Genomic DNA, 24,535 nt, shown 5'->3' with positions numbered 1-24,535 from the left:
GGATCCTCCAGCTGGTGAAGTGGAGTCTTGCATTGTGACCTGCTGCAGTGGAGGAGAAACTGTGGAGGAGAGGACAACAAACACAAACAGTGTTACTTTCAGCAGGCTGAAGCCAGGAGTGTCTTATTCCCTCCAAGTTTCTGCACAACTGAGAAACGGAACTAGAAGCACCCCAGCTTCAATAACTGCCCAAACAAGTAAGTAAAGGAAACATTACATTAATGAACTTAATCTTCCAGTTTCAAATCATGTTGTTACATTAAGGGTTTAAATATAGATATTACAGCAATGCAGCAGTCAAAAATATTTTGGCTTTTTTGGTTTTTGGAATGTAATATCTAGGAAATATTGCGATAAAACTACAGTAATTGCAATAATCCATGGAAAATTAATCGGACCCGTGTTTTTGGGTAAGTGGCTAAAAAAAACTCAATATGAGTGGTTGCCAGGTTTGCTATTGTCAGCGTTTTTCACGCATTACTTGACAACTCCGCCTCTACTTAGTCAACGACCGCACTGCTACATATGCGTGAAAAACGGGAAACCAATCTGGCAACCTGGTTTCCTAACTTCCCTCAGCAAGTTTTTGAGCTTGTGACTTTTTTTTGTTTTGTTTATTCCAAAGTTTGTTTACTTTATAAGGTACTGCACGGTTTAGCTCCCCCAAAATACTTTCTCAATTGCAGACACCAGAAGAGTGCCATCCCTTCAAATATTTGTTGTTAATGTTAAATTGGCTGAAAGACAGTCACATTACTTATGTTGTCAGTAATCATTGTCTGATAATCTCTCTGAATGTTGGTTATACACACTGGTCTACAGGTGTATTTATTATTATAATAAATATTAATATTATGATTAATGCGACAGTGGCAGCACGGTGGCTTAGTGGTTAGCACTGTTGCCTCACAGCAAGAAGGTCCCCGGTTCGACTCCCAGGCCCGGCAGGGGCCTTTCTGTGTGGAGTTTGCATGTTCTCCCCGTGCTTGCGTGGGTTCTCTCCGGGTACTCCGGCTTCCTCCCACAGTCCAAAAACATGCATGCTAGGTAAATTGATGATTCTAAATTGCCCGTAGGTGTGAGCGTGAGTGTGATTGTGAGCATGGTTTGTGTGTCTATATGTGGCCCTGCGATGGACTGGTGACCTGTCCAGGGTGTAACCCCTGCCTCTCACCTAAAATGAGCTGGGATAGGCTCCAGCAGACCCCCGTGACCCCGCAAGGGATAAAGCGGGTAAGATAATGAATGAATGAATTATGATTAATAGAAATTATTAATTAATTTCTGGAGGTTAAGTCTGATATATAATTCATAATTAATTCAAATTATTTATAATTATTTATTATTATTATAACAGCATCCCTACTTAGTTTAGTTACTATAAACTTAACTATCTTAAATATTAACGGTGGCATCTGTCACGTGTCCAGGATCCCCCTCGTCACTATGACGTATAGGGGGCTCCCAGAGGGATTCTTTTCATTTTTTCATTCATTTGACTGACTGTATCTTTTCTTTTGGCGGGCCGGAAGTCGGACTTTTGGAATGCAAGAAAATCCGGTTGCTTTTCAAAATAAAACTGCTTTCTGTGGGCGCGACTCGCTCCGCTATCAAAATCAAAGCACAAGCAGAATGGACACGGACTCTGTGTATTTAGGTTGTTATTACTTGTTAATAATTACGATGTGTTTATGCTACCAAAATAATTAGGGCCCAAGCACTGAAGGTGCGAGGACCCTAGGACCCTATTATTATTCTTATCAGAGCCCGAGCACTTACAGTGCGAAGGCCCTATTGTATCTGTAGGAATTGTTATTATTAGGGCCCGAGCACTGACAGTACAAAGGAATTATTTTATCCGTAGGCATTATTAGGGCCCGAGCACATACAGTGCGAAGGCCCTATTGTATCTGTAGGAATTGTTGTTATTATTATTATTAGGGCCCAAGCACTTACAGTGCGCAGGCCTTATTGTATCTGTAGGAGTTCTTTATTCTTTATCCTTCTGACAAAAGGAGGGCCTTTTTGCCCCCCTAAACGTGCCCCAAAAGTCACCAAATTTTGTACGCAAGGCAGGCCTGGCCAAATAAATTGATATTTAATGGTTTACATTAATCGGTGTGGCAAATTGGCTCAACAGCGCCCCCTATAAAACTTTGTGCCTCAAGCCCCACAATACGGTTTGACGTACATGCACGAAAATCGGTACACACCTGTATCATGTCGCAACTTAAAGAAAAGTGTCTTGGTGCCATGGCCGAAACCGAACAGGAAGTCGTCCATTTTGAATTGATCGTGTAATTTTGGTGTAATTTATGCTATTCCTTCGGTAGTTAATACGGCCCGAACCGTAACGTGCACCCAGGTAATAATAATGGCAGTTCGTCGTGGCCGACGTTAACTGTTAATGTTCAAGTTGAGTGCCTCCTCTGGCAGGCTCTCATGTGGGCCTGCAAACCCGCTAAGGATCTGCAGATCACTCGCATTGCTGCCTCAGCCTACTGGGCTCAGATTCAGATCAGCTGCGACCATCAGATGCGAGTCGCCTGTGTGCAGAGCTCCTACTAGCAGCTTCCAGCCTCTCAAGCCTGCCACTGTCATAGTCACTCCATCGCCACAGGGCTTTTCCACCTCGAACACAAACGCCTTGCACTATACGTAAGCCAGTTGGTGTCGTGCCCTCACCAGACTGCCTCTCTGGTTATTGACATCATATGCACTGTGGTACAAAAGAATGCAACAGACAGTGCAGGTGAAGAGATCGCCCTGCAGTAGCGGCTGACTTGCTGGTTGACGCCGTATGTTTGCTTACAAGAAGCTATACCGCACACCGTCTTGTGGAGGCATCATTGGCCCTATTGAGAGCTCTTCTGCTGCCTCCACTGACAGACATCCTACTGCCGAAGTCTGTGGTTCCAGTTTGTGTCTTGTCCAGGACCATGGGACCAGATTTTTATTCGGGTTTACTCCCAAGGTTTTGAAATCAGAGTGATCCTTCTCCTAGATGGACTTCCATCCAAGGCTAACGAGCCCCATCTACCCAAAGCAACTGGTTTAGGCGCCAGTATCTCGCCTTTCGTCCCCACCTTGTCAGTTGAAAACAGGTCCGCCGGACTTAAAATCTAAGCCACACGAGAAGGCCAGGAGGGACTAGATTGTCAGAGGCTATGTTTATTCTACCAAAGTAATTAGGGCCCGAGCACTGAAGGTGCGAGGACCCTAGGACCCTATTGTATCTGTGGTGTTTATTATTCTTATCAGGGCCCGAGCACTTACAGTGCGAAGGCCCTATTGTATCTGCAGGAATTCTTTATTCTTTATCCTTCTGACAAAAGGAGGGCCTTTTTGCCCCCCTAGACGTGCCCCAAAGGTCACCAAATTTTGCACGCAAGGCAGGCCTGGCCAAAAATGTGATATTTAATGGTTTGCATTAATCGGTGTGGCAAAATGGCTCAACAGCGCCCCCTAGAAAATGTTCTGTCTCAAGCCCCACACTACGGTTTGATGTACATGCACGAAAATCGATACACACCTGTACACACCTGTATCATGTTGCAACTTAAAGAAAAGCCCGAAACCGAACAGGAAGTCGGCCATTTTGAATTAATCGTGTAATTTTGGCGCAATTTATGCCATTCCTTCGGCAGTTAATACGGCCCGAACCGTAACGTGCACCCAGGTGTGTTATACATCAAAATGTTTGACTCCATCCTGCAATGACGCGCATTTCTTTTCTCTTTCAAAAGCGTATGGGGGGGCACGGTGGCGCAGCTGGTAGTACAGCCATCTCACAGCAAGAAGGTCCTGGGTTCGATTCCCGCCAGGGACGCTGTGGGCGCTGAAATGCGTGTTAGTTCCCCCATGACTTCAGCACCCTGGGTGGGGTTGGCGAAAGGATCTTTCTGTGTGGAGTTTGCATGTTCTCCCCGTGTTCCCCTGGGTAGCTAATGGGAGCTACCCTCACAAAAACATGCAACAGTCCTGGGCTATACATGCCCCCTGTGGCCAACTGGGGCGCCAGATGGGGTGGGGAGGATCCGGCCGGAATAACGTGATCCTTCCACGCGCTACGTCTGGCCGGAGAAGCCCCACCCTGTCTGGTGAAAAGATGCGGCCTGCTCACTCCTCAGGTTAAGGAGGAGACCTGAGCTCAGTGCAGGGCCCTCCCGGGGTTGGTAGAGGATGGAAATGCCCAGGTTACTTAGGCAGGAGCACTGGGTGATAAAATGGGGAAAAAACAGGGATAAAAATAGTTTGAAAAAAAAAACGCCAGACGCCAAAAAGTGCGCCCCCCCTTCATCTGATTCGTCCATATTTGATAGTTCCCCAAAAGTCACCAAATTTTGCGCACAAGCCAGGCCTGACGATAAATTTGATATTTCATGGTTTGCATTAATGGGCGTGGCCTAATGGCTCAACAGCGCCCCCTAGAAAACCTTTCTCTGCCATAACGTTTGAATGGGTTGTGATAAAGACATGTGTGGGGTGTCATCGGATTCGGTATTGAATACAGTGAAACAATCACTTTGAACTCTAAGACTTGAATTGTGAAAAAAAGTATTGCTTGTACAATTTACTCTCACAGAACCAGTTCCTCCTGCTGGGATAACAGTCTCTAACGTCACCAGTGAGTCACTGTCTCTGCAATGGGATCCTCCAGCTGGTGAAGTGGAGTCTTGCATTGTGACCTGCTGCAGTGGAGGAGAAACTGTGAAAGAGAAGACAACAAACACAAACAGTGTTACGTTCAACAGCCTGAAGCCAGGAGTGTCTTATTCCCTCCAAGTTTCTGCACAACTCAGAAACGGAACAACAAGCCCCCCAGCTTCAATAACTGCCGAAACAAGTTAGTAAAGAGAAACATTACATTAATGAACTTAATTTTCCAGTTTCAAATCATGTTGTTACATTAAGGCTTTAAATATACATATTACAGAATTGCAGCAGTCAAAAATATTTTGGCTTTTTTGGTTTTTGGAATGTAATGTTTAGGAAATATAGGGATAAAGTTACAAAAATCTGGGCTGCTCACTGTGCTCTGTATTTTAGTGTTATGCCATTCCTTCGGCAGTTAATACGGCCCGAACCGTAACGTGCACCCAGGTGTGTTATACATCAAAATGTTCGAGTCCATCCTGCGACGAGACGCATTACTTTTGTCTTTCAAAAGCGTTACCGTGGCGACGCTAGATGCCAAAAAGCGCCTTAATCTTGTAATTTTTGCGGAATTTATGCCATTCCTTCGGCAGTTAATACGGCCCGAACCGTAACGTGCACCCAGGTGTGTTATACATCAAAATGTTTGACTCCATCCTGCGACGACGCGCATTACTTTTCTCTTTCAAAAGCGTTACTGTGGCGACGCTAGACGCCAAAAAGCGCGCCCCCCTTCATCTAATTGGTCCATATTTGATAGTGCCCCAAAAGTCACCAAATTTAGCACGCAAGCCAGGCCTGGTGATGAACATGATATTTCATGCTTTGCATTAATGGGCGTGGCCTAATGGCTTAACAGTGCCCCCTAGAAAACTTTTCTCTGCCATAACGTTTGAATGGGTTGTGATAAAGACATGTGGATGGTGTCATCGGATTCGGTATTGAATACAGTGAAGCAATCACTTTGACCTCTAAGACTTGAATTGTGGAAAAACGTATTGCTTGTACATTTTACTCTCACAGAACAAGTTCCTCCTGCTGGGATAACAGTCTCTAACATCACCAGTGAGTCACTGTCTCTGCAATGGGATCCTCCAGCTGGTGAAGTGGAGTCTTGCATTGTGACCTGCTGCAGTGGAGGAGAAACTGTGGAAGAGATGACAACAAACACAAACAGTGTTACGTTCAACAGCCTGAAGCCAGGAGTGTCTTATTCCCTCCAAGTTTCTGCACAACTCAGAAACGGAACTACAAGCCCCCCAGCTTCAATAACTGCCGAAACAAGTAAAGAGAAACATTACATTAGTGAACTTAATTTTCCAGTTTCAAATCATGTTGTTACATTAAGGGTTGACATATATATATTACAGAATTGCACAGTCAAAAATATTTTGGCTTTTTTAGTTTTTGGAATGTAATGTTTAGGAAATATAGGGATAAAGTTACAAAAATCTGGGCTGCTCACTGTGCTCTGTATTTTAGTGTTATGCCATTCCTTCGGCAGTTAATACGGCCCGAACCATAAGGTGCACCCAGGTGTGTTATACATCAAAATGTTCGAGTCCATCCTGCGACGAGACGCATTACTTTTGTCTTTCAAAAGCGTTACTGTGGCGACGCTAGACGCCAAAAAGCGCGCCCCCCCTTCATCTGATTGGTCCAGACAGAAAAAATGTTGTGCCTCAAGCCCCACAATACAGTTTGACGTACATGCACGAAAATCGGTACACACGTGGATCATGTCGCAACTTAAAGAAAAGTCTCTTGGCGCCTTGGCCGAAACTGAACAGGAAGTCGGCCATTTTGAAAATTTTGAATTAATCTTGTAATTTTTGCGGAATTTATGCCATTCCTTCGGCAGTTAATACGGCCCGAACCGTAACATGCACCCAGGTGTGTTATACATCAAAATGTTCGACTCCATCCTGCGACGACGCGCATTACTTTTCTCTTTCAAAAGCGTTACCGTGGCGACGCTAGATGCCAAAAAGCGCGCCCCCCTTCATCTGATTGGTCCATATTTGATAGTGCCCCAAAAGTCACCAAATTTTGCACGCAAGCCAGGCCTGGTGATGAACATGATATTTCATGCTTTGCATTAATGGGCGTGGCCTAATGGCTTAACAGTGCCCCCTAGAAAACGTTTCTCTGCCATAACGTTTGAATGGGTTGTGATAAAGACATGTGGATGGTGTCATCGGATTCGGTATTGAATACAGTGAAACAATCACTTTGAATTGTAAGACTTGAATTGTGGAAAAAAACATATTGCTTTTACATTTTACTCTCACAGAACCAGTTCCTCCTGCTGGGATAACAGTCTGTAACGTCACCAGTGAGTCACTGTCTCTGCAATGGGATCCTCCAGCTGGTGAAGTGGAGTCTTGCATTGTGACCTGCTGCAGTGGAGGAGAAACTGTGGAAGAGAAGACAACAAACACAAACAGTGTTACGTTCAACAGCCTGAAGCCAGGAGTGTCTTATTCCCTCCAAGTTTCTGCACAACTCAGAAACGGAACTACAAGCCCCCCAGCTTCAATAACTGCCGAAACAAGTAAGTAAAGAGAAACATTACATTAGTGAACTTAATTTTCCAGTTTCAAATCATGTTGTTACATTAAGGGTTTAAATATACATATTAGAGAATTGCAGCAGTCAAAAATATTTTGGCTTTTTTGGTTTTTGGAATGTAATGTTTAGGAAATATAGGGATAAAGTTACAAAAATCTGGGCTGCTCACTGTGCTCTGTATTTTAGTGTTATGCCATTCCTTCGGCAGTTAATACGGCCCGAACCGTAACGTGCACCCAGGTGTGTTATACATCAAAATGTTTGACTCCATCCTGCAATGACGCGCATTTCTTTTGTCTTTCAAAAGCGTAACCGTGGCGACTCTAGAAGCCAAAAAGCGCGCCCCCCCTTCATCTGATTGGTCCAGACAGAAAAAATGTTGTGCCTCAAGCCCCACAATACAGTTTGACGTACATGCACGAAAATCGGTACACACGTGTATCATGTTGCAACTTAAAGAAAAGTCTCTTGGCGCCTTGGCCGAAACTGAACAGGAAGTCGGCCATTTTGAACATTTTGAATTAATCATGTAATTTTTGCGGAATTTATGCCATTCCTTCGGCAGTTAATACGGCCCGAACCGTAACATGCACCCAGGTGTGTTATACATCAAAATGTTCGACTCCATCCTGCAACTATGCGCATTACTCTTCTCTTTCAAAAGCGTTACCGTGGCAACGTTAGACGCCAAAAAGCGCGCCCCCCTTCATCCGATTGGTCCATATTTGATACTGCCCCAAAAGTCACCAAATTTTGCACGCAAGCCAGGCCTGGTGATGAACATGATATATCATGCTTTGCATTAATGGGTGTGGCCTAATGGCTTAACAGCGCCCCCTAGAAAACCTTTCTCTGCCATAACGTTTGAATGGGTTATGATAGACATGTGGGTGGTGTCATCGGACTCGGTATTGAATCCTTGACCTTCATTGGCCTGAATTAGCCCCGCCCTTTCTTCTGATTGCTCGATATGTCCTAGTTCCTATTTTATGCCATAACTTTTGAATGGTTTGACATAAAGAGTTGTGGCTGGTGTCATCGGACTCAGTTTTGAGTCCTTGAACATAATTGGTGCAAATTAGCCCCGCCTCTTTTTCTGATTGGTCAATATTTGATAGTCCCTATTCTCTGCCGTAACTTTTGAACGGGTTGTGATAAAGACATGTGGATGGTGTCATCGGATTCGGTATTGAATACAGTGAAACAATCAATTTGAACTCTAAGACTTGAATTGTGGAAAAAAACATATTGCTTTTACATTTTACTCTCACAGAACCAGTTCCTCCTGCTGGGATAACAGTCTCTAACGTCACCAGTCAGTCACTGTCTCTGCAATGGGATCCTCCAGCTGGTGAAGTGGAGTCTTACATTGTGACCTGCTGCAGTGGAGGAGAAACTGTGGAAGAGAAGACAACAAACACAAACAGTGTTACTTTCAGCAGGCTGAAGCCAGGAGTGTCTTATTCCCTCCAAGTTTCTGCACAACTCAGAAACGGAACTACAAGCCCCCCAGCTTCAATAACTGCCGAAACAAGTAAGTAAAGAGAAACATTACATTAGTGAACTTAATTTTCCAGTTTCAAATCATGTTGTTACATTAAGGGTTTAAATATACATATTACGCTTGCGGGAACTTCCGGTTATGAGGAGAGGGTGATCGGACGCGTGGCGTTTGCTCTTGAATACTAAGCCGTTTTTCAAGTTATACACCTAAATTTTGTGAATTAAGAAATTGCCCTGAGATTTTTCTGGAGCAAAAATGAGTAAGTCTCACACAACTCGCAACAAAAATCAATCACAACTGACCGAACATTTCAATCCGCTGGATAAGGAAATCAGCTGTGCATCAGCTGTTACCTGTCAACCACTAACTCTCGACATGCTTGTCGGAGAACTGGAGAAACTACGCAAAAGTGTTACAGATTAATTAACCACCACTTTAAATACTGCTCTGGCACCAATTCAAGTTTTCCTCCAAAAAATCACTGATGTTGTGGCTTGCTTCACACACCGCCACCATATCTGGAATGGAAAAGGCACTTACTGCTCATTCAGACGGAATCACGACGCTGGAGAACGAGGTAGCCACCTTGAAGCTGAAGCTGGAGACAACCACCCAGATGAATGAGAAACTGCACTTGGCAGTTGAGGATCTGATCTCACGCTCCAAACGACAGAACCTCCGAGTGATCGGCATCCCAGAAGGAATGGAGGGGAACGATCCTCGACTCTTTATGACAACTTTGCTGCAGGAGGTAGCCGGAGAGGTTCTGCTGGACGCAGACTTGGAACTGGATCGGGCGCATCGCAGTTTGGGTCCGAAACCGACGCAGGGCTCCCGTCCCTTCATTGTCCGCTTCCATAGATATATCCAGAAGGAACGTGTGCTGCTGTGGGCTAAGAAGAACCGAGATGTCTCGTATCGTGGGCATCCTATCAGGATCTTTGAGGATTTCAGCGCCACAATTGCCAGGAAGAGGGCCACCTTCAATAAAGTGAAGGCTCTGCTCTACAAAGACGGAATACGCTTTGGACTGATATATCCCGCCCGTCTGCGAGTTACATTCAACGGTCAGACCCGTATATTTGACACCGCTGAGGACGCCGAGGGTTTCTACCGAGATAGCAGAAACAAGTGAAGAGACTGGACTTCTGTCTCCAAGAGCCTTTTTTTTTTCTCTTTCCCCTTAGCTACTTTTTTTTTTTTTTTCTTTCCCTCCTCTATGAGGTGACATGATTAACAGTTATTTTGCTGGGTTAAACACTTATTTGAAACTTCTTAATTAAGAGCAGTCCTAACTTTTGTAGAAGTGATCTTGTTCCGATTTACTTATTTATTTATTTATTTTTTCATTATTAATTTTGATAACTGGTGCAGCTTGCAATCGGACCTGATCCTTATATTGAGTATAATAAATGGACAGATCATTTTATGGACGGACCCGCTTAGATTCCGCGGAGCAAACCATCATTGGACTTGAGTAATATGAATGATTTGTAACGTTACTCCGCCTGTTTGCGCCTTTTGAAGTGAACCCGCCGTGTTTGATAACTGAGTTGACATTAAAAACCTAAGGGACAAACATTTATTTTCAATGTGATCTTTTGGAGAAAATACTATTGTCCTCCGTTTATGAGACGTTCAATATTGTGGGTGTGGTGTTCTGATGTGTGCAAATGTAAGACTGTTTAAATAACATAAGTTATTTACAGAACGCAATTGCAGTCTTTTTTTTTTTTTTTTTTCTCTCCTTTTTCCTTTCCCCTTTTGAAAGATGGCGAACTTATTCCATAAATCAGTGTAGTTTAGCATTTTTATATGGGGATTAAGATATTACAAAAGGTGTATTAATAGTTTTATGTTATAAAAGCAAACTAAACCACAGTTAACCGGTGGTATATTATATTTCCTGCTTGCTCATCTATTTTTTAGGATGGGTTTAGGACAAGTATATAAGTATTTTTTAAGTTTAAAGATGTCAACTGGGACATTTGTTTCAGTTGAACTATGTGTGTGTGGGGTGGGGATTATTTTCTGTTTGTTTGTTTTCTTTTTTCTTTTTAAGAGGAACCCTTTTTTCCTATTCATTAACGCCATTGCATTTGGTTTGTTGGTGTCATCTAACTTTAATTATTTACTAAATCTGGTTAATACACAGGTGCATCATATTATTCCAAAGGCTGTTATTCTGATTTACAATTTACAATTAATATGGTTCAGGTAGGTGGAGCTAGAGTATTTTCACATCTTAAGAATATAAAAACAGACATCGCCTTTCTGCAGGAAACCCATATGCGTGAATGTGATTATACCAGGCTGAAAAAACCCTGGGTTGGACAAATTTTTCATTCTAATTTTAATAATCGTTCAAGAGGTACCGCCATAATACTACATAAACGATTACAATTCTCCGTGGAACAAATTATATCAGACCCAAACGGGCGTTACATTATAGTGGTAGGTGTATTATTCCAAACTCCTGTTATTCTGGTTTGTGCATACGCCCCTAACTTTGACTGTCCTAATTTTATGACTTCCTTATTCTCATCAATCCCATGCCTGAACTCGCATCATCTTATCTTTGGGGGAGACCTTAATTTAACTGTTAATCCTATTCTTGATAAATCAAACCCAAAAAACCTAACCCCTTCCAATATGGCTAGGACGCTTATTACACTTATGGATCAAATTGGTAGTGTGGATGTGTGGCGTTTTCATCACCCTACAACAAAAGAGTTTTCATTTTATTCGCATGTTTATCAGACATATTCCCGCATTGATTATTTTTTTTTAGACAAAACAATAATATCCTCAGTCAAATCATGTGAATACTCAGCAATAGTTATCTCAGACCACGCCCCTCTTCTTTTAGATCTGCAGTTGTCTCCAAAAAGTGAAAAGCGCTTAAATTGGAGATTTAATACTGGTTTATTATCATCTGACAAATTTTGTAGATTTATTTCTGAAAAGATTTCATTTTTCATACAAGATAATAAATCTGATTCAATCTCTCCTTCGCTTCTATGGGAAACTTTAAAAGCAGTAATAAGAGGAGAGATTATATTTTACAGTGCCAGAGCAGGTAAGCAGAGGAAACAGAGACAACAAGAATTGATGGAAGCAATTTTGCATATTGATAGACAACATTCATCACCTCTTAATCCCACTCTTCAGATGGAAAGACTTAAACTTCAAACTGAATTTGATTTAATTTCCACAAACAAGGCAGAACTACTTTTAAGGAGAACAAAAGGAACCTATTATGAGTATGGCGACAAGGCTAGCCGACTGTTAGCAAGGCAATTGAAGCATCAGTCTGCCTCCAGATCAATCGCACAAATTCGGAAAGACCCTCAAACCTTAATTACAGATCCAAACGAGATAAATAATGTTTTTGTCTCATATTATTCCAATCTGTATAAATCGGAAGCTCCACCTGAGAACACTGTAATGGATACATTTTTAGATGATTTAGGTTTTCCTGTAATTAACGAAACAACTAAAAACAACTTGGATGCTTCACTTCGTTTAGAAGAGGTTACAGCCAGTCTTAAATTAATGCAAAATGGTAAGGCACCAGGCCCAGACGGCTTCCCAGCTGACTTCTTGAAGAAATTTTCTGACCAGTTAGCCCCCTTGATGCTGGACATGTTTAATGACTCTCTAGGGTGTGGCATTCTCCCAATGTCTTTAAATCAAGCTTTAATTTCTCTCATCCCAAAGAAAAATAAAGACCCGGAAGTATGCAGCAGTTGGAGGCCTGTCAGCTTGCTTAATGCCGATATAAAGCTGTTAGCGAAGATCCTTGCTGGCCGGCTGGATCCCTGCCTACCAAATATTATTTCCACTGACCAAACTGGTTTTATAAAGGGTCGGCAGTTATCTTGTAATATTCGTCGTTTACTTAACATAATAATGTCAAAATCTGTTACAGAATATCCTGAATTGGTGGTTTCTATGGATGCAGAGAAGGCCTTTGACCGTGTAGAGTGGGGTTATTTATTTTCAGTTCTTACAAGATTCGGATTTGGTCAAAAATATATTTCATGGATTAAATTGCTTTATAGTGCCCCTACTGCAAGTGTAATTACCAACTCTACTCGGTCTGAGTTCTTCCCTTTAACACGCGGTTGCCGTCAGGGCTGCCCCTTGTCGCCCATGCTTTTCGCCGTTGCAATCGAACCGCTTTCCATTGCTTTGAAGAGCTCACTGCTCTTCTCGGGTATCAATAGGAATGGGATAGAACACAGAGTCTCACTATACGCGGATGACCTGTTGCTTTATATCTCTAATCCTACTGTCTGTATTAATAAGATTCTTGATATTTTACAAACTTTGGTTCCTTCTCGGGATATAAGTTGAATATTGATAAGAGCGAGTGTTTTCCTCTCAATAATGTGGCTAAACAGATTCCGGCTCAAGCGTTGCCTTTTCAACTAAACACTTCCAAATTTAGGTATTTGGGTATTAATATTTCTCATAGTTTTCTTTTAATTTACAAATATAATATTATGAAGTTGGTCAAAGAGATAAAATCTGATCTTAAGCATTGGAATACGCTCCCCCTTTCTCTTTTAGGAAGAATCAACTCCATTAAGATGAATGTCTTACCCAGATTTCTGTTTTTTTTTCAGTCTTTACCAATATTCCTCCCCAAATCTTTTTTTAAGGAACTCGATCAGGCTATTTCATCATTTATTTGGGCAGGAAAGACCTCAAGAATAAAATATTCTACTCTACAACGAAGCAAAGAAAAAGGTGGCCTTGCACTACCTAATCTGATGATGTACTACTGGGCGGCCAATATTCAAAAAATCCATACTTGGTACAACTTTCCAACTACAGACTGGTGTCAGATGGAAGCTCACTCTTGTAACTCAGTCTCTTTATCAACCTTAATCTGTGCTCCTCTAAATTCATATTCTGCTAAACACATTTCCAATCCAATTGTTGCATCTACTTTAAAGATCTGGAAGCAGTTTAGACGTAACCTTAAAATCACCTCTCTTTCGCCACTGATACCTATCTGTGACAATCATTTATTTCTTCCTTCGGTTCTCGACCCTGTTTTCTCTGCGTGGAAAGAGAAAGGTCTGGTTTATTTTAGTCAATTTTACATTGATAAAGTTTTTGCTCCTTTCGACACCGTTAAAAAAAAGTTTGACCTTCCACAATCTCATTTATTTAGATACTTTCAAATTCGAAATTTTGCTCAACATAACTTTTTTAACTTCCCTCATCAATTGCCCGAGTCGCTTGTCGATACAATTTTATCTTTACCTGTAGCTCGCAGAAACATTTCAAATGCAATCAAATTAATCTCATCATCATTATCATTTCCTTTAACAGTTAAAAATATTTGGGAAAAAGAGCTTGGTACTATTTTTTCATCTGAATGGTGGCAGAGAGCCCTAGACAGAATTAATTATACCTCATCTTGTGCCAAGCTAACATTGATTCAGTTTAAGGTTGTACACAGAATTCACATGTCCAAAGTCAAGCTTCATAGACTGTTTGATACAGGTGATAAATGTGACAGATGCTCTTTATCACCTGCTAACCATACACATATGTTCTTTTCCTGCCCAAAGCTATGTTCATTTTGGTCATCTTTCTATAATACTCTCTCAAAAGCCCTTAATAAACCGGTGGATTCTAGCCCTTTAATTTCTATTTTTGGTGTACCTGAAGATTTTAATAGTTTTACTAAGAAGGAGATCAATATAATTGCTTTTTCCTCTCTTGTAGCTCGAAGACGTATTCTACTTCAATGGAAGGACCAAAAACCTCCATCTCCCAATTCTTGGTTGAAAGACCTGATGTCATTTTTATATTTAGAGAAAATTAAATACGGTATTAGGGGTTGCTCTGATAAGTTCTCTTATATTTGGGAACCTATTCTTTCTTTTGTTAATTCTTTGGCATCCTTGGAAGATTAATTTAATCTGATTTAACTTAATTACAGAGAAGTATGATATTGCTAACCATGTCTCTTTTTTTTTTTTAGGGTTCCTCTTACGTCAGTTTATTTTAATTTTTATTTATTTATCTTATTTTGTTTTTTTAATTTATTTTTATTTTTTAATTTTTTTTGTTGCTGCTGTTTTGCGTGTCCTGTATTTTAGTTTATTACTTTATTTTTCCTATTATTATTGTCTTCAGTCAGAGTCTAATTGGTAATCGGTACTTACTTTGGGACCTGTTTATAATTACGTATTTTGCAGTGTGTGTGTTTTGGGGTGTTTGTTATGTTAAGTCTTGTGTCCTTATTTATTTATTTATTTATTTTTTATTCTATTTAGTTATTTAGTTATTTATTTATTTTTTTGAGTGTGTATGGTAAAATATAAAAAACGGGGTATTCTGTCGAACCCTTTAAAAGAAATGTTTACTGTGTAATATAATTTACATGGATTACCCAATAAAGGAACATGTTATAAAAAAAAATATATACATATTACAGGATTGCAGCAGTCAAAAATATTTTGGCTTTTTTGGTTTTTGGAATGTAATGTTTAGGAAATATAGGGATAAAGTTACAAAAATCTGGGCTGCTCACTGTGCTCTGTATTTTAGTGTTATGCCATTCCTTCGGCAGTTAATACGGCCCGAACCGTAACGTGCAGCCAGGTGTGTTATACATCAAAATGTTTGACTCCATCCTGCAATGACGCGCATTTCTTTTGTCTTTCAAAATCGTAACCGTGGCGACTCTAGAAGCCAAAAAGCGCGCCCCCCCTTCATCTGATTGGTCCAGACAGAAAAAATGTTGTGCCTCAAGCCCCACAATACAGTTTGACGTACATGCACGAAAATTGGTACACACGTGTATCATGTTGCAACTTAAAGAAAAGTCTCTTGGCGCCTTGGCCGAAACTGAACAGGAAGTCGGCCATTTTGAACATTTTGAATTAATCATGTAATTTTTGCGGAATTTATGCCATTCCTTCGGCAGTTAATACGGCCCGAACCGTAACATGCACCCAGGTGTGTTATACATCAAAATGTTCGACTCCATCCTGCAACGACGCGCATTACTCTTCTCTTTCAAAAGCGTTACCGTGGCAACGTTAGACGCCAAAAAGCGCGCCCCCCTTCATCTGATTGGTCCATATTTGATAGTGCCCCAAATCACCAAACTTTGCACGCAAGCCAGGCCTGGTGATGAACATGATATATCATGCTTTGCATTAATGGGCGTGGCCTAATGGCTTAACAGCGCCCCCTAGAAAACCTTTCTCTGCCATAACGTTTGAAAGGGTTATGATAGACATGTGGGTGGTGTCATCGCACTCGGTATTGAATCCTTGACCTTCATTGGCCTGAATTAGCCCCGCCCTTTCTTCTGATTGCTCGATATGTCCTAGTTCCTATTTTATGCCATAACTTTTGAATGGTTTGACATAAAGAGTTGTGGCTGGTGTCATCGGACTCAGTTTTGAGTCCTTGAACATAATTGGTGCAAATTAGCCCCGCCTCTTTTTCTGATTGGTCAATATTTTATAGTCCCTATTCTCTGCCGTAAATTTTGAACGGGTTGTGATAAAGACATGTGGATGGTGTCATCGGATTCGGTATTGAATACAGTGAAACAATCAATTTGAACTCTAAGACTTGAATTGTGGAAAAACGTATTGCTTGTACATTTTACTCTCACAGAACCAGTTCCTCCTGCTGGGATAACAGTCTGTAACGTCACCAGTGAGTCACTGTCTCTGCAATGGGATCCTCCAGCTGGTGAAGTGGAGTCTTGCATTGTGACCTGCTGCAGTGGAGGAGAAACTGTGGAAGAGATGACAACAAACACAAACAGTGTTGCGTTCAACAGCCTGAAGCCAGGAGTGTCTTATTCCCTCCAAGTTTCTGCACAACTCAGAAACGGAACAACAAGCCCCCCAGCTTCAATAACTGCCGAAACAAGTAAGTAAAGAGAAACATTACATTAATGAACTTAATTTTCCAGTTTCAAATCATGTTGTTACATTAAGGGTTTAAATATACATATTACAGAATTGCAGCAGTCAAAAATATTTAGGCTTTTTCGGTTTTTGGAATGTAATGTTTAGGTAATATAGGGATAAAGTTACAAAAATCTGGGCTGCTCACTGTGCTCTGTATTTTAGTGTTATGCCATTCCTTCGGCAGTTAATACGGCCCGAACCGTAACGTGCACCCAGGTGTGTTATACATCAAAATGTTTGACTCCATCCTGCAATGACGCGCATTTCTTTTGTCTTTCAAAAGCGTAACCGTGGCGACTCTAGAAGCCAAAAAGCGCGCCCCCCCTTCATCTGATTGGTCCAGACAGAAAAATTGTTGTGCCTCAAGCCCCACAATACAGTTTGACGTACATGCACGAAAATCGGTACACACGTGTATCATGTTGCAACTTAAAGAAAAGTCTCTTGGCGCCTTGGCCGAAACTGAACAGGAAGTCGGCCATTTTGAACATTTTGAATTAATCATGTAATTTTTGCGGAATTTATGCCATTCCTTCGGCAGTTAATACGGCCCGAACCGTAACATGCACCCAGGTGTGTTATACATCAAAATGTTCGACTCCATCCTGCAACGACGCGCATTACTCTTCTCTTTCAAAAGCGTTACCGTGGCAACGTTAGGCGCCAAACAGCGCGCCCCCCTTCATCTGATTGGTCCATATTTGATAGTGCCCCAAAAGTCACCAAATTTTGCACGCAAGCCAGGCCTGGTGATGAACATGATATATCATGCTTTGCATTAATGGGCGTGGCCTAATGGCTTAACAGCGCCCCCTAGAAAACCTTTCTCTGCCATAACGTTTGAATGGGTTATGATAGACATGTGGGTGGTGTCATCGGACTCGGTATTGAATACTTGACCTTCATTGGCCTGAATTAGCCCCGCCCTTTCTTCTGATTGCTCGATATGTCCTAGTTCCTATTTTATGCCATAACTTTTGAATGGTTTGACATAAAGAGTTGTGGCTGGTGTCATCGGACTCAGTTTTGAGTCCTTGAACATAATTGGTGCAAATTAGCCCCGCATCTTTTTCTGATTGGTCAATATTTTATAGTCCCTATTCTCTGCCGTAAATTTTGAACGGGTTGTGATAAAGACATGTGGATGGTGTCATCGGATTCGGTATTGAATACAGTGAAACAATCAATTTGAACTCTAAGACTTGAATTGTGAAAAAAACATATTGCTTTTACATTTTACTCTAACAGAACCAGTTCCTCCTGCTGGGATAACAGTCTCTAACATCACCAGTGAGTCACTGTCTCTGCAATGGGATCCTCCAGCTGGTGAAGTGGAGTCTTGCATTGTGACCTGCTGCAGTGGAGGAGAAACTGTGGAAGAGAAGACAACCAACACAAACAGTGTTACGTTCAACAGCCTGAAGCCAGGAGTGTCTTATTCCCTCCAAGTTTCTGCACAACTCAGAAACGGAACTACAAGCTCCCCAGCTTCAATAACTGCCGAAACAAGTAAGTAAAGAGAAACATTACATTAATGAACTTCATTTTCCAGTTTCAAATCATGTTGTTACATTAAGGGTTGAAATATACATATTACAGAATTGCAGCAGTCAAAAATATTTTGGCTTTTTTGGTTTTTGGAATGTAATGTTTAGGAAATATAGGGATAAAGTTACAAAAATCTGGGCTGCGCACTGTGCTCTGTATTTTAGTGTTATGCCATTCCTTCGGCAGTTAATACGGCCCGAACCGTAACGTGCACCCAGGTGTGTTATACATCAAAATGTTTGACTCCATCCTGCAATGACGCGCATTTCTTTTGTCTTTCAAAAGCGTAACCGTGGCGACGCTAGACGCCAAAAAGCGCGCCCCCCCTTCATCTGATTGGTCCAGACAGAAAAAATGTTGTGCCTCAAGCCCCACAATACAGTTTGACGTACATGCACGAAAATCGGTACACACGTGTATCATGTTGCAACTTAAAGAAAAGTCTCTTGGCGCCTTGGCCGAAACTGAACAGGAAGTCGGCCATTTTGAACATTTTGAATTAATCATGTAATTTTTGCGGAATTTATGCCATTCCTTCGGCAGTTAATACGGCCCGAACCGTAACATGCACCCAGGTGTGTTATACATCAAAATGTTCGACTCCATCCTGCAACGACGCGCATTACTCTTCTCTTTCAAAAGCGTTACCGTGGCAACGTTAGACGCCAAAAAGCGCGCCCCCCTTCATCTGATTGGTCCATATTTGATAGTGCCCCAAATCACCAAACTTTGCACGCAAGCCAGGCCTGGTGATGAACATGATATATCATGCTTTGCATTAATGGGCGTGGCCTAATGGCTTAACAGCGCCCCCTAGAAAACCTTTCTCTGCCATAACGTTTGAAAGGGTTATGATAGACATGTGGGTGGTGTCATCGCACTCGGTATTGAATCCTTGACCTTCATTGGCCTGAATTAGCCCCGCCCTTTCTTCTGATTGCTCGATATGTCCTAGTTCCTATTTTATGCCATAACTTTTGAATGGTTTGACATAAAGAGTTGTGGCTGGTGTCATCGGACTCAGTTTTGAGTCCTTGAACATAATTGGTGCAAATTAGCCCCGCCTCTTTTTCTGATTGGTCAATATTTTATAGTCCCTATTCTCTGCCGTAAATTTTGAACGGGTTGTGATAAAGACATGTGGATGGTGTCATCGGATTCGGTATTGAATACAGTGAAACAATCAATTTGAACTCTAAGACTTGAATTGTGGAAAAACGTATTGCTTGTACATTTTACTCTCACAGAACCAGTTCCTCCTGCTGGGATAACAGTCTGTAACGTCACCAGTGAGTCACTGTCTCTGCAATGGGATCCTCCAGCTGGTGAAGTGGAGTCTTGCATTGTGACCTGCTGCAGTGGAGGAGAAACTGTGGAAGAGATGACAACAAACACAAACAGTGTTGCGTTCAACAGCCTGAAGCCAGGAGTGTCTTATTCCCTCCAAGTTTCTGCACAACTCAGAAACGGAACAACAAGCCCCCCAGCTTCAATAACTGCCGAAACAAGTAAGTAAAGAGAAACATTACATTAATGAACTTAATTTTCCAGTTTCAAATCATGTTGTTACATTAAGGGTTTAAATATACATATTACAGAATTGCAGCAGTCAAAAATATTTTGGCTTTTTCGGTTTTTGGAATGTAATGTTTAGGTAATATAGGGATAAAGTTACAAAAATCTGGGCTGCTCACTGTGCTCTGTATTTTAGTGTTATGCCATTCCTTCGGCAGTTAATACGGCCCGAACCGTAACGTGCACCCAGGTGTGTTATACATCAAAATGTTTGACTCCATCCTGCAATGACGCGCATTTCTTTTGTCTTTCAAAAGCGTAACCGTGGCGACTCTAGAAGCCAAAAAGCGCGCCCCCCCTTCATCTGATTGGTCCAGACAGAAAAATTGTTGTGCCTCAAGCCCCACAATACAGTTTGACGTACATGCACGAAAATCGGTACACACGTGTATCATGTTGCAACTTAAAGAAAAGTCTCTTGGCGCCTTGGCCGAAACTGAACAGGAAGTCGGCCATTTTGAACATTTTGAATTAATCATGTAATTTTTGCGGAATTTATGCCATTCCTTCGGCAGTTAATACGGCCCGAACCGTAACATGCACCCAGGTGTGTTATACATCAAAATGTTCGACTCCATCCTGCAACGACGCGCATTACTCTTCTCTTTCAAAAGCGTTACCGTGGCAACGTTAGGCGCCAAACAGCGCGCCCCCCTTCATCTGATTGGTCCATATTTGATAGTGCCCCAAAAGTCACCAAATTTTGCACGCAAGCCAGGCCTGGTGATGAACATGATATATCATGCTTTGCATTAATGGGCGTGGCCTAATGGCTTAACAGCGCCCCCTAGAAAACCTTTCTCTGCCATAACGTTTGAATGGGTTATGATAGACATGTGGGTGGTGTCATCGGACTCGGTATTGAATACTTGACCTTCATTGGCCTGAATTAGCCCCGCCCTTTCTTCTGATTGCTCGATATGTCCTAGTTCCTATTTTATGCCATAACTTTTGAATGGTTTGACATAAAGAGTTGTGGCTGGTGTCATCGGACTCAGTTTTGAGTCCTTGAACATAATTGGTGCAAATTAGCCCCGCATCTTTTTCTGATTGGTCAATATTTTATAGTCCCTATTCTCTGCCGTAAATTTTGAACGGGTTGTGATAAAGACATGTGGATGGTGTCATCGGATTCGGTATTGAATACAGTGAAACAATCAATTTGAACTCTAAGACTTGAATTGTGAAAAAAACATATTGCTTTTACATTTTACTCTAACAGAACCAGTTCCTCCTGCTGGGATAACAGTCTCTAACATCACCAGTGAGTCACTGTCTCTGCAATGGGATCCTCCAGCTGGTGAAGTGGAGTCTTGCATTGTGACCTGCTGCAGTGGAGGAGAAACTGTGGAAGAGAAGACAACCAACACAAACAGTGTTACGTTCAACAGCCTGAAGCCAGGAGTGTCTTATTCCCTCCAAGTTTCTGCACAACTCAGAAACGGAACTACAAGCTCCCCAGCTTCAATAACTGCCGAAACAAGTAAGTAAAGAGAAACATTACATTAATGAACTTCATTTTCCAGTTTCAAATCATGTTGTTACATTAAGGGTTGAAATATACATATTACAGAATTGCAGCAGTCAAAAATATTTTGGCTTTTTTGGTTTTTGGAATGTAATGTTTAGGAAATATAGGGATAAAGTTACAAAAATCTGGGCTGCGCACTGTGCTCTGTATTTTAGTGTTATGCCATTCCTTCGGCAGTTAATACGGCCCGAACCGTAACGTGCACCCAGGTGTGTTATACATCAAAATGTTTGACTCCATCCTGCAATGACGCGCATTTCTTTTGTCTTTCAAAAGCGTAACCGTGGCGACGCTAGACGCCAAAAAGCGCGCCCCCCCTTCATCTGATTGGTCCAGACAGAAAAAATGTTGTGCCTCAAGCCCCACAATACAGTTTGACGTACATGCACGAAAATCGGTACACACGTGTATCATGTTGCAACTTAAAGAAAAGTCTCTTGGCGCCTTGGCCGAAACTGAACAGGAAGTCGGCCATTTTGAACATTTTGAATTAATCATGTAATTTTTGCGGAATTTATGCCATTCCTTCGGCAGTTAATACCGCCCGAACCGTAACATGCACCCAAGTGTGTTATACATCAAAATGTTCGACTCCATCCTGCAACGACGCCAATTACTCTTCTCTTTCATAAGCGTTACCGTGGCGACGTTAGACGCCAAAAAGCGCGCCCCCCTTCATCTGAATGGTCCATATTTGATAGTGCCCCAAAAGTCACCAAATTTTGCAAATTTTGATAAAGACATGCTCAGAGGCTGAATTTCTCATTTATTTAGGAAAAACAATCAAAAGCTTGTTTTTAAGACATTGAAGGCCTGTTTAAAATAGGTATTAGATGCCATAATAGGTCCCCTTTAAAGAAAAGTCTCTTGGCGCCATGGCCAAAACCGAACAGAAAGTCGGCCATGTTGTGCTACAAGTAGATGCTGTTTCAGTTATCAAGAGAGTTATTAATAATTGTCCTTCAACAATTATTAATAATTAATAAGGTAGATTATTTATCAAATTGAATTATCAAAATGACCTAATCGAGACGCGGCACCACCTGGTCGTTTACTGGGAAAATGATAACTACAGCAAAATCAGTCTCAAGATTAATTATTCTACAGAGTAACAATTGAAGGATGAAATCCGAACACAGGCTCCGGCAACATTGGCAGCAAACGTGTGCAAAATAAACAAGGACGACTTCTTTCAATCAGAATTTATTTACACCAGTGTCAAGCAGATGGTAAAACAACACTTCGGATAAATTCTGACGGCACAACTACATTAACAGGGACAAGAAATCATATAATGCAAATCTTCCGTGTGTGTGTGTGTGTGTGTGTGTGTGTGTGTGTGTGTGTGTGTGTGTGTCAGTAGCTCAGAATGGCTCTGGAATTTATGACCGAGAGAAGCGTCCTTATGTATGTGTGTGGGGGGATTAGTAGGAGAGGAAAAGAGAAATGGAGAAGAAAAGTAAAATAACAGACACTCTTAAATAATTCCTCGCTACCAGAAACCCAAGACCTTCTGATCTTTCCCACACAGAAATGCACCACTGTGAAACTAAACTTCACACGTGCACTCTGGTCATTCAACTGGGAAATGAGGACTGTTGTGGAGGAACATGTCATCACGATCCAGCAGTGTGGATGCAGCAGTATACAGACAAGAAGATAAACAAAAACACTTAAGTTAATAAACACAACTATGAAGGGATCAGCAGTCCAGCTCACAACATAAATTAACTTAAAATGTGTTACGGTACTAAGTATTCTCTGCCCAGACGCAACAGCCTCTTACGTGAATCTTTACATGAACAGGCGCGGGGGGGGAGTGCGAGGGCCCGTTCATTGCTGCCTGCAGCTTTAATTGTAGATTGTAATTTTTCCGTAAAGTTTTGACACTTTAAGATTTGTATGGCTGATCTGAGGTCCTCTTGCTTATTTCTTGGAATGCCAAAGACTTCTCTATTCCCAGCATAAGCAGTGAACCGCCTGCCAGTTAGTTTTCTTGATATGAGCACCATATTCTGGTCTGATAGCCCTGTTATCATATTGTATGATTTTGTTATCCTTTCACGTCTATTAGTGAATATTAGGTCAATCTGGGTACTGTTGTGATTGAAACCTCGGTCACCCCAAATCCGTTGATCGAGCTAGAGATTTAAAGAAAAGACATAAGACTGGGATAAAATCAAGCATAACCTCTGCAGAGGGAGATTCAGCCTGACAGACTCCGCAGCCTGTCCTGTCAATGTCCTTCTGAAAATCTGCCCCTCTGTGTGTGAGACCTGGTTTTTATTGTCTTTCAAGGTGGGAGGGTATCCCCAATTTTATTGCTTACAAAGGGGGGAGGAAGACCCCAAGTCTTGTCTCGTGCTTGGTCAGGAATTCTCCTTACAGAGACAACCCAGAATACACACACTAGTTCATCACATTGACATTAGTTTTAAAATATATAGACACATTTAGTTAATCAGCATATGCAGTTTATATATGTTCAGTGTCATTATGATTATTAGTTTTAACACATACACAGATTCGATTAGTGAGCACATGCAATTTACATATTCAGTGTGGTTATATCAATTTGGCTATATTCAGTATTGTTATATCAATTTTATTTCAACATTTCAACTTTTGATCTCTCCTGAGAGATCACCCTCACCTGATGGGTCGCGATGAAGCACAGATCACGCCTCACGGGTCCCTGAAATAGCAAAAGTCCTCAGGACTAACCTGATCCCCTGGACCGCCTGCCTCCAGTCACAGGAGAGGCATCATGGCCAACCGCGGTCGTGATCAATTTCTGAAGCAGGGCCCTTAAACAGGGAATACAACAACACCCGCAGATGGTCAATAACGCGACAAAAACCATGATAGACATGAGAGCGGACGCAACGAGAGTCCTATATTTCCCGAAGTGATCCAACCACGCATCCCACATGGAGGTATCTACTCCCGAATGTTCCTTCATTTTATTGCTCAGGATCCTAAGACCATCAATCGCCTTGGTCAGACTCCCATCCGGGGACGTATTGTTTGGAATGAACGTGCAGCATTGACTACCGAACATGGAACAAACGCCCCCTTTTTCGGCTAGCAACATGTCCAGCGCGATTCTTCGGCCGTGAGAGCCGGGCGGTCCCTGTTAGCAAGTCGTCCTGTGCAACAGGGGTTATAGACACCGGAAGAAGCAACAAAGCT

General features: G+C 41.8%; 1 protein-coding gene across 1 annotated transcript in view; it reads left to right on the top strand.

Moving 5' to 3' along the window:
- LOC133420916 (interferon-induced very large GTPase 1-like) overlaps positions 1 to 24,535 on the top strand; it is a 46,365-nt gene that overhangs the window by 864 nt on the left and 20,966 nt on the right. The window contains exon 4 of the mRNA XM_061710799.1: positions 17,938 to 18,198. Within this exon, the coding sequence (XP_061566783.1) occupies positions 17,938 to 18,198 (261 nt within the window). The remainder of the gene's footprint in view (positions 1 to 17,937; positions 18,199 to 24,535) is intronic.

This window comes from Cololabis saira, chromosome 20 (assembly GCF_033807715.1).
Source record: "Cololabis saira isolate AMF1-May2022 chromosome 20, fColSai1.1, whole genome shotgun sequence".
NCBI lineage: Eukaryota > Metazoa > Chordata > Actinopteri > Beloniformes > Belonidae > Cololabis > Cololabis saira.
This window is presented reverse-complemented; position numbering and strand designations above follow the sequence as displayed.